This window comes from Calonectris borealis, chromosome 5 (genome assembly GCF_964195595.1).
Source record: "Calonectris borealis chromosome 5, bCalBor7.hap1.2, whole genome shotgun sequence".
Taxonomy (NCBI): Eukaryota; Metazoa; Chordata; class Aves; order Procellariiformes; family Procellariidae; genus Calonectris; species Calonectris borealis.
The window spans coordinates 18,024,968-18,034,728 of record NC_134316.1 but is presented as its reverse complement, the minus strand read 5'-3'; the positions used below and the strand labels follow the sequence as shown (position 1 = coordinate 18,034,728).

At 39.8% G+C, this 9,761-nt stretch overlaps 1 protein-coding gene across 1 annotated transcript in view; it reads right to left on the bottom strand.

Moving 5' to 3' along the window:
* Nucleotides 1-9,761, bottom strand: part of BTBD7 (BTB domain containing 7) — a 44,450-nt gene that overhangs the window by 4,982 nt on the left and 29,707 nt on the right. Inside the window, 7 exon segments of the mRNA XM_075151191.1 lie at nt 1,741-2,169; nt 2,878-3,056; nt 7,038-7,227; nt 8,768-8,914; nt 8,916-8,978; nt 9,112-9,255; nt 9,538-9,698. Of these exon segments, the coding sequence (XP_075007292.1) occupies nt 1,741-2,169; nt 2,878-3,056; nt 7,038-7,227; nt 8,768-8,914; nt 8,916-8,978; nt 9,112-9,255; nt 9,538-9,698 (1,313 nt within the window).

Here is a 9,761-nt window from a genome sequence, read left to right as displayed (position 1 = left end):
CTGGAAGAGAAAAGAAATTGGTCCATGGAAACAAAGCAAAAGCTAAACAAACTGTATTTAGGATAGTTTCTGTAATTCAAAATGGCATTTTCCTAATCTACCTTTGCCTAGACTAACCTCAGGCTGCAAGTTTCCTACACTGTTTAAAGAACACATGTATCCTCCACCTTCCTGCTAGCTCAAGACAACTTCCTTTCATGAAGCTGTTGTGCCACAGTAATAGTTTCTTCTTAAACACATCTTGTCTTGAATATGCAGTAAATGACAATGTACTGTTAAACTCTCAAAAGGTAAGCCTGCTTTAACCACTTGCAATTATCAAACTAAACAAGGTACTCTGTGCAGAACTTAACAAATGGTTTGTTATAGCATGCAGTTCCAGTGCAGGGAAGCCACGAAACATATATTTTGTCACTATAGTTGCAACCCCTCTGCTTGCGATTCATATTTTAAAGTAAGTTAATTGCATGCACACGTATGTGTATGCATGACAGCCTCAGGGCTTGGGGGGGAGCATCAGTCACAGTGCTGCCTAGGTCCACGAAGTGCATGGAAGTTGTTGCATGGCATTCTTCTCACCTACACCTATAAGCAATCCTGCAATGAGACAAGCATGTTACAGTCTTCCCGACAGAAGAGTTAAAATTTCTACTTGTATTTATCATTCCTAATGAAAGCAATTTTAGTAATCATTGATTACTAGTAGCTCACAAATTGCAGAAATAATACAGAACAAAAGTGTCATCCATATTAAGTCTATGCTTCTCTTTGCACTTTATATATAAACATTCTAGTAGAGACATTTCTAATGTGAAAAAACTGTGAAAAAGATCACTATATGGTTTCCTTAGTGAAGTCAGTACTGATCAAGAAAGAGAGACTTATGCTACAAAACCCACCCTTGAACAAACAATGGAAGACAATTCTAATTTGAAGTTAAATAATTTAGGTTAAAATATAGAAAGGAGTGCAATATATTTAGGACGATTGCTAAAGCAAAAAAAAAAAATCCATTTTTCCATTCAGAACTCCAGATCAAATCTGCATCTAAAGAGCAGGTTTTTAGTATGACACAACTGTCCACTTGTTTTTTCACTGCAGAAATAAATTACAAAATTCTTTATTTAGCATTTCATGTACTTCACAAAGCTATGTCTTTGTTCAGTATGTTATAGTTCGTTGTTTTCATTGCATCGTATTGTAGTTCAGCAACTGTAACTATTGTCTTTAAATGCTGTGACAAACCCCTTTGTATTTGCAATTACCAATTTCTGCTTGCCTATTAATTTTGAAATCTTTTTCACAGCTGTAAGGCCTTCACATTCTCCACAGGTTCCCTTTATACACATCTGTTTACTTCAGGACTACTTACCTGTGAATAGCCAAAATATCACTATTTCTACCCTTGAATTATAGCACACAGCCCACTATTGAAGCTGACTTATGCTTTGTTTTAAATGTAGAGCAAACTGTATTATTTCAGAAGATTTGAGAGTCCCACTTGCCCCTCCAAAATGCTCCTGGCCCTGGAACGTTCATTCTCCCACGGATTAAGGCATGCCTTTGGGACGCAGAATGCTGACAGCCAGTTTGGTAGAAAATTCTTCTCCTAACCAATGAAGATGCTCTTTTACTTAACAAAGCCAAGTTACTTCACCATAAGAATTCTCTCCAGCTCCTCTCTATAAGGTACTTTGAGTGGCCAGAGATAGGGAGAAGAGGAGAAAGCATAATACTTACTACTTGCTTCTCAGCTGCCATCACTGCTGCTGCTGCAGCCACCGTTTGTCTCCCCAGACCTGCATTGTTAGTGCAATCAGGAGGTGCTGCTTTAACACTCGGCAAGTAGACGGGCGGTGCAGCTTTGGGAATGGTTCGGGAGTGGAATAGTGAGTGATTACACGGGTAAGAAAAGGAACGTGAGGGATGTTGAGTTGGCACCCTTTGTTTCCAGCCCACTTTGAACTGGTTATGAATAGGAGTTGCTGGTGGGTGGTATGGAGGTGGAGGAGGGGGCAATGGTGGATGGAAGGCCACAAAAGAGTCCAGTTCTGTAAACATGGTTTCTGCAGTGGGAGTACTGTTAACGCGACATCGTCCAGACTGTCTCATTGTCAGGAGTGGGCTTTCGTCCCCAAATCGCTCATCAGGAAAGAATTTGTGAGGATTCTGCAAAGGAAAAAACCCAGCATGTAACAAAACAAAAGTAGGAACTCATCTAGAAAAATCTCCTAAACTAACACGCATTGGAATAAGAAATCTGCTAGTACTGTAACAGGCTAGTTGTGCCACTTAAAACCTCACCAACAACTTGTGATTACAGTTACCATGGAAGAAAGATTTTTTTAAAAACAAGACAAGAAGCATCAGATTCACTGTCTGAATAAGTTGACCAACAAATGCATTTTGCTTTAACAGCAGCATACAAACAGAAGCAGGATTTCCAATTTCCCAGTCCTGATATGTACTATGCAGATCTACTGTATCAGTTAGGACTTTTTCTCCTCTCTGATTCAAGAATAAATCATGATCTAGATTTCTAGTTATGGTTTGACTATTCTCATCAACTGCTTCTTCAGCAGATTTTTTTGTCCCCAAAATCTGTGGCAGTAAGAGCACCCTGAATGGCAACAACTCTTGAGAAAAATATTTATACATTGCACTTACACATTTATAAAATCACATAAACCAAATGCAACAGTCTCACTGTAATTTGCACTTGGACAGTTCTACAGTTACGCAGGCATTTCAAAGCATTTTTGCACCTGCATGTGCACAAACAAAGCAGTTCTCTTATTGCAGCTTACGCATTCAAGTCAATTCATAAGCAGAACAGAATCAAAGCATTTGTGGTCTTATACCAGCAATTTTTCATACCTGCAAAAGTTCAGCAGCAGCATCAGAAAGTCCGAATTCCCGCAGCACACGAATCTGAATCTCATAACTGACTGTGGCGCCTTCTCCACAATTGAGAGCATACGCTCTTTGCACCTGCTCAGTATGACGCAGCTCCTGCAGCCGTTTGATCATCTCTTTTACAATGAGGAGATTGGGAACTGGAGGGATAATAGAGAACGGAATGGGGATAATAGAAATTACTTTTTGAACTGCGAGACAGGAAGTTTGAGTGCAATGGTTAGATTTAATTCTGAAGGGAAAGTCTAACATCAGGCTGTCTTGCCTTTTTTTTTTTTTTTTTGGTTGTTTACGAAGCATTCTGCCAAGAACAGTTTGACTTACACATGTTCCTTGAAGCATCATTAAGGCACATGGGATAACACATATACAAATGGTAGAGACATATAACATTTTTCCAGCTTCTGCTCGAGTAAGCCACAAATACAGCCTTCTTTGTAAACTCCTTATGATGCAGGAATTTTATGATTTGAGGTGGGGGCAGGATATCTTAAATAACAACTGAATGTTCCCTCATGAATTCTACAGGCCAAAAATTCACTGATTTTTTTGGCATACACTTCATACTTCTAGTGGAATTCTATAATCACAAGACCATAATACCAGCATGTAACTACAGAAAGAGCATTCTAAAAAATTACACAAACTGTAAGCCAACATAAACCTGTTAAAATTATGTTATTTTATGCAGACATATTGAAATAATTTAAAAAAAAAAAACTTTCCAAAAGGAAATAACGTATAATTTGGGGTATTTATCCTGTTGAAAAACTCTCTCATGCCACTTCTTGCTGCTGTTTGATGATGAATGATATTTCTCTGTGGTCTTTCTGTCCTCAGGAAAATGTGCACATCATAAGAAAAGACAAATCCAGATCTCTGAATACGTAAGTCCTGGCATCTGATCCTTTACCAGCTTTACAAGCGTTATATATTACCATGACCAGATGTCCATAATGAAAGCTCATAAAAATTAAATGGATCAGACAGCAAGAACAGTGTGAAAAGACATTTGCATTACAGAGAAGAAAACCCAACACCATGCAACTACAACTGGTCCCAATTTCACAAAGTCTACATTGGTACATGAAGGACTTCCCCCCCCCCGCCAAACTGAGTTCTTGTACTAAAAAAAAAAAACACCCAAAAACAAACCCCAAACCAACAATTCTATCCAGTCTTCAATGCTTGGAAATAAGTCTTGTACACTACCCTCCACACACTTCGATTGTTCTGAAAAATCCTGGCTTAGCAGCCAGATGTTTAGCTACAACAAGCATTTTGCTAACACTGAAAAAAGAGGATTTTAGAGAAGTTTGAAGCAATTCTCCAAACCAGTAAGCATAAAAATCATCCAAGTTTTTCATGAAAAAGTGCTATCTTCTCAAACCCAGGTTTGTTTCTGGTTTTTTACTATTATTCATGTGAAACACATGGAAGAGAGATTACCTATATAAAAAATACAATTCTCTCAAGTCAGCTGCAGGATTTCTAGTTCAAACTGAAACTGGAAAATACCTAAGGAAACCCAATTACCTGAAGAACCTAGCCTCAAAGTAGAACAGACTTCAGCAGAGGTTGAACTCATTTTTCAATAATGTTGCAAGAAGAGCACCAAGACATGCTGCCAATAGCATTTATACAAATACAGTCCACAGGCAGTGGGTTCAAGGAAGATGTAAGCAACGGATGGAGAATACCTAAGCTGTAAAGAACCCCCTGTTCTAAGAGCCCGGCCTAAGAGGCATGGAGGCGATGCTGCCTAGCTCTGCCTCCAGCAGTTCCTGTGCTCCATCTATGCTTTGGGATAGATTCCTGTACAAGTTACAGGTTTGGTACATGCCTGAATCTCCTCAAATTAATTGGTCTCTATCCACCCTTCCTAGCACAAGGCATTGGCAAAGCAATCAATTCTTTTGTATAATTACAGAGCTAAGCAAAGCAGGTAGTTACCAGGACACAATACCTGTGCTCCAACTACTGGCCAGGCTCACAGCTCGCATCCATGCTCAAATCAAAGGGCTGGCAGTAATTCCTATATATTAGCTTGTACAGAATCAAGCTGTAGTGGAGTTTCAGATTGGTAAAAGTTTCTCATGTTTGCCAACAGAGCCAAATTTTTTTCAGAACATGAGAACTTTTGCAAAACATTGGAGACCTTTGAGAATCTGTCTTCTTTCTCAACTTCTTTGGAAACGAGATTGAGCAAAGCGTTATCAAAGTCACATCTTATGATGAAATACTTTACATTCAATTCATGGTGAGTATATTTATGCTTTTCTGTAGAGGGGGAAAAAGTCTGAGTACCGTAATGCACTGCTGAGATGCCACAGCTGTTAAGTTTCTAAACAAACAATTAGTACTTTTATCAAATTACAGAAGTTTTCAGAAGCTCCTTCTAGGCTTTATCAAGTCTCTTCCCGAATCACAAGAAACAAATAGATCAAAACCATTCCACAAACCTTACTAGAAAACTTACTGCAGTGTTTAACCAAATAGCGTTTTAAATCTTCCTAACACCTCAACTTAAATTCTCTTGCAGCATTTAAACCTATTATTTTTGTCCTGGCTCTAGCATCTGCAAGAACAGTTTATCTAATCCCTTCGTTGACTTCAGGGAGACATAACTGATATACAAAGAGCTTATAAAATGGGGAGTGGGGAGTGGCGGAGGGAGGAAGATGACTGTTTTCTTGGTGGCATGTCATCTTTATTGCTTTCCTACAGACTCCCAAACTGATCCATATCTACTGAAATGAGATACTTTGATCTAAAAATGGATGCCAAAGTTCATGCAAGTTTAAGGAAAGACTGCATAAGCTCATGGATTAAAAATGCATTTAAAATTACTAACTACACAGAAACACCATCCACCGTAAAACATCTCTGGGGTTGAAGAGCACACAGAATTTTACAGGGAATTATTTTATGTGCTTTTTCTGCTACACTTTCCTTACGCACTCGCTTCTGGTGACTGAAATAAGAACACTAGACTAGACAGACAAATCCTTGACCTGACCCAGTATGGCCATTTAAAGAGCTAAGCACAATGCTCCATCTGAGACCTTCACATGTCTTCACATGTCTTGTGGCACATTTGTTTTTGTATTTTAGTATGACTACGGAATTGTATAATGCTGACTTTCAGGCTTTTCTCCACAGAGCTTCCCTCAGCCATCCTGTACGCACACAGCTGGCTACACCTACATAAGCCTAATGTTTCCCACTTTCTTCACTGAATTTAATCTTGGTCATTTAGCTATCTAATTCTGCCCTCCAAAACATTCACTGACCCTCCCAACTTGTCATCAGCTGCAAGTTTTGCCAGTGTATTCTCTACGCACACTGAGTATTAACGGGGCCAGGGAAAGGTGGGAAGAGCTAGATGCTTTAGCAATCCCACCAGATGCATTCTTCCAGTTTGGCACCAAAAGATCAAGTGCCTAAATGACAATATTACAGTGGTTTTATGACTATATTGCCCTGGCTTGGCTATGGGGAATGTCACACCAAGTATCCTGAAGTCAAGAGAGGCCATATCTACTTCCACCTATAAAAACTTAGTCTGCCACAGAAGGAATGAAGTTGGTTTGTCTTCAAAGCTAAAGTGGATTTGGTAAACTGGAAAAAAAAAAAAAGTGTGTTGTGAGTGCCTGCTTTCAATATTTTTTCTGGCAAACTGAGTTAAGCTGACTGTCCTACAAGTTACGCTCCCCTGCTTTTTGTTTTTAAAGTAATCAGTATTTTGCCATTTTCCAGCCTTCTGGATCAGTCATCCAAGACGGATAAATAGAAAACTGAGAACCACTCTGAGAACAGAGCCAGGGTAAGTTTAACTAGTCCAAGGTTTTTCAAATTGTTCAGCTGTAGCAGGTTAAAATACTATCCCCTCCACTAGCTTACTTTCTAACTACTTATTACGCCATCCAAAAATAGTTAATGTCTTCAGAGTAGACCAAAGCAAAATGGACTACCACTGGGTGGGAAGAAGCCCAAATGGTGCAGTACTACTCTCCGAGGAAATCATAATATTCAATAATTCCCATTCCCTCTCCCCTGCCCCAAGCCCCCACCCACTCACACGAGATCAATCGGCGTTGCAAGTGATCTAGCAGCCTTACCTGGGATCTCATTGGCTATAACTGAAGGAGGACTGGACTGGTTAGCGCTAACTTGCTGGTGGGTAATCATATGACAGCACTGCGGCACAGCGTTGTTTACCATGTAAAGGGTGTCGGGCACATTGGACATTCGGACCATCCGCAAACGAACGAGATCGGTTTGTTCCACCATCATCTCATCCAGTACTGACTGCAACGACAGCCATTAGAGCCCTCATGAAGGCACTGCACATACATACCCACCGGGAGCTGCTGCAAATGCAGTCCCGAGGCCACAAGTCTAGCAATGTCTGAACCATAACTTTTCCAGGTCCCAAACAGTATTTGGCTTTTCCACAGCATTTTCTATGCCATTTTCCAGTCATGATCAGAGTTGAGTTTCAGAGCTAAGAGCAGGCAGGTGAATAGAGTTTGGGAAGGTTGCTTTGTTTATTTTGCACCTGTCAGATTGGAAGTAACATTCTCGAGCCCAGACTCTCTGGACTCCGTCTCAGACAGTTACTGCCTATAAGTCTCAACTCTGTGCCATTGAGTAGAAGGCACTAGTCTGAAAACAAAATGTGTTTCCCTCAGGTGTCTTAAAGAATAGAAAGGGATTTATGCATACCCTTTTAAGATTCTCATTTAATGTTAAATGGATTTATTTAAAAAAATGGGAGGCTAACAGGGTAGGAAAAAAAAAATGAGAAATCACTCATCTGCTATTTTTGCATTTCACAATAATCAAACTATGAATAGGAATATAGTTACCAGATAATAAGAGTCCTCCCTCTAAGGTTAAATAGCTAATGATGCTTCTAAAAAAAATTAAACAGCATAATATGAAACTAATAGAAACAAGTAGGATTCCTGACCGGGGGGCGGGGTGGGGGGTGGAATTTACAATGCACTTTTTACTTTAAGGTTACTACTAAAGCACTTCTATACCGTATACCTGAAAACTAAAAGAATCAAAGCTTTTATCACATGTTCTTTAACACATTTTTGTTAGTTTTAACAATCCAAGATACAAAGATAAAGTTTTAACTGGCTAGTCTTCCTTTGCTGCTTTAGTGCCACCTGGTGCTCTCCATCCTTTGTGCCCAAAATGCAAAGTAGTTTTATTCCTCCCCTCCCCTCAAAGAGGACGTCAACAACAACTCACAATACTTTGGAAAATACTTTCTTTCTTAGGCACAGGGCAAAAGCTCCGAATTCACCAGAGTAGTGGTCAGAGTTTGTAGGTGATGTCGATGTGCACAGCTTCACCTAATCCTTATAGTTCTGCAGTCACCTGCACTGCTGGGACTCATGAGCTCTTGACCTACGTCAGAGCTGCCTTAAGTGGTGGCATTAGTTAGCGACCTACAAGGGCCCCATTATGTCAAACAGAATATGGCAGGTTTCTGCCCCTCGCAGAGCCATCACCACCCTGTCACCAAACATCATCATCAGAGATGCTACAGGATCTTCAGTTTGACAGTCCTCATGCAAGATATTAAATAGGAAAGCTACTGTTTGAGCAGGACACAAAGGACTTCAATCAAGTTGGACACAAGATATTTACTCCATTTTGTGGAAGATCAAAAGAATTTTGGATACGTTCTGATTCAAACAAGAAGAGAAATATCAGAGTCCTCTGCCTAGTGGAATAGTAGTTCTCCACCCAGCTCTGGTGGGAGCTGGGGAGCCTGAAAGACCTGGCACCAAGGTTGCTGACTAGCTGCAAACTGGGACTCTCAGGCTCTCACCTTGCCATCCGCCTGCCAGGTGGGCTGCCGAGGAGCTGGGCCGGCAAACTGGCTGGAAACCAGGGAGGTTTCCCTCAGAACGCTGCTTTGTTTCCGGTGGAATTTCATCAAGATCTGTCTCGCAAACATTTCAATTTCGACAAAAAAAAATTTTGTTGAAATTTTTCTGACCAGTTCTAGAGACTTGAGCCTGATGATCAATCTTGTAAGTCTTGTTAAATTGAAAATGTTAGTATTTTAGGCCAGTACATGCAAAGAGAGACAAAACATACCAAAATCTTTCCCTGTTTATAGAACCCCCGATGACTTCAGATTAACAATATTCAAATGTTAATGATTATTACCTTAGCTTCCTCCACATATGGTGAGAACAGTCTTGGCCGCACATATATTCCAGCATTTTTTTGCCGCAGCCAGGCATTTGACTTTCCACCTTCTGATGTTGGTAGCATGTCTGAAGGAGGAGTACTAATCAGGCCTCTCTTCATCTTTAAGAATCAAGAAAGAGTTTCATGGTTTTTTAAATATAAATATGGGAAAAGCTTGCATTTCTTATACTGAATCCTTACACTACTGATTTTTCTTTAGCCTTCTGATAAAGTACAGAAAATTTAACCAGAAAAAGTGTTATACATGTATTACTCCGAGTGATAACATTTTAGGAGCTAATCCTCAAAAAAAAAAAAAAAGAAAAGAAGATAACCTGAACATTGTAGAATCTGAAGTACAAAGAATCCAGAGATAATATCTGTATGAGATTACTGACTTACTGCATCACTCAGTACTTCACTGTTCATGGGTAAGATGTGCTCAATGCGGACAAAAGGTAAAAGTGGAGACAGGATCTCTCTCAGCTCCTCAATGTCAAGATCTCTCCTCTTCACACCTCTTTTGTTCACACTGTGAGCAGTACCACTCAGTAAATTAGGCTCTGTGGGAAGGAACAAAAAATAAGAAGTTTACATCAAAAAATTTAAATAGGAAAGCAGGAGTT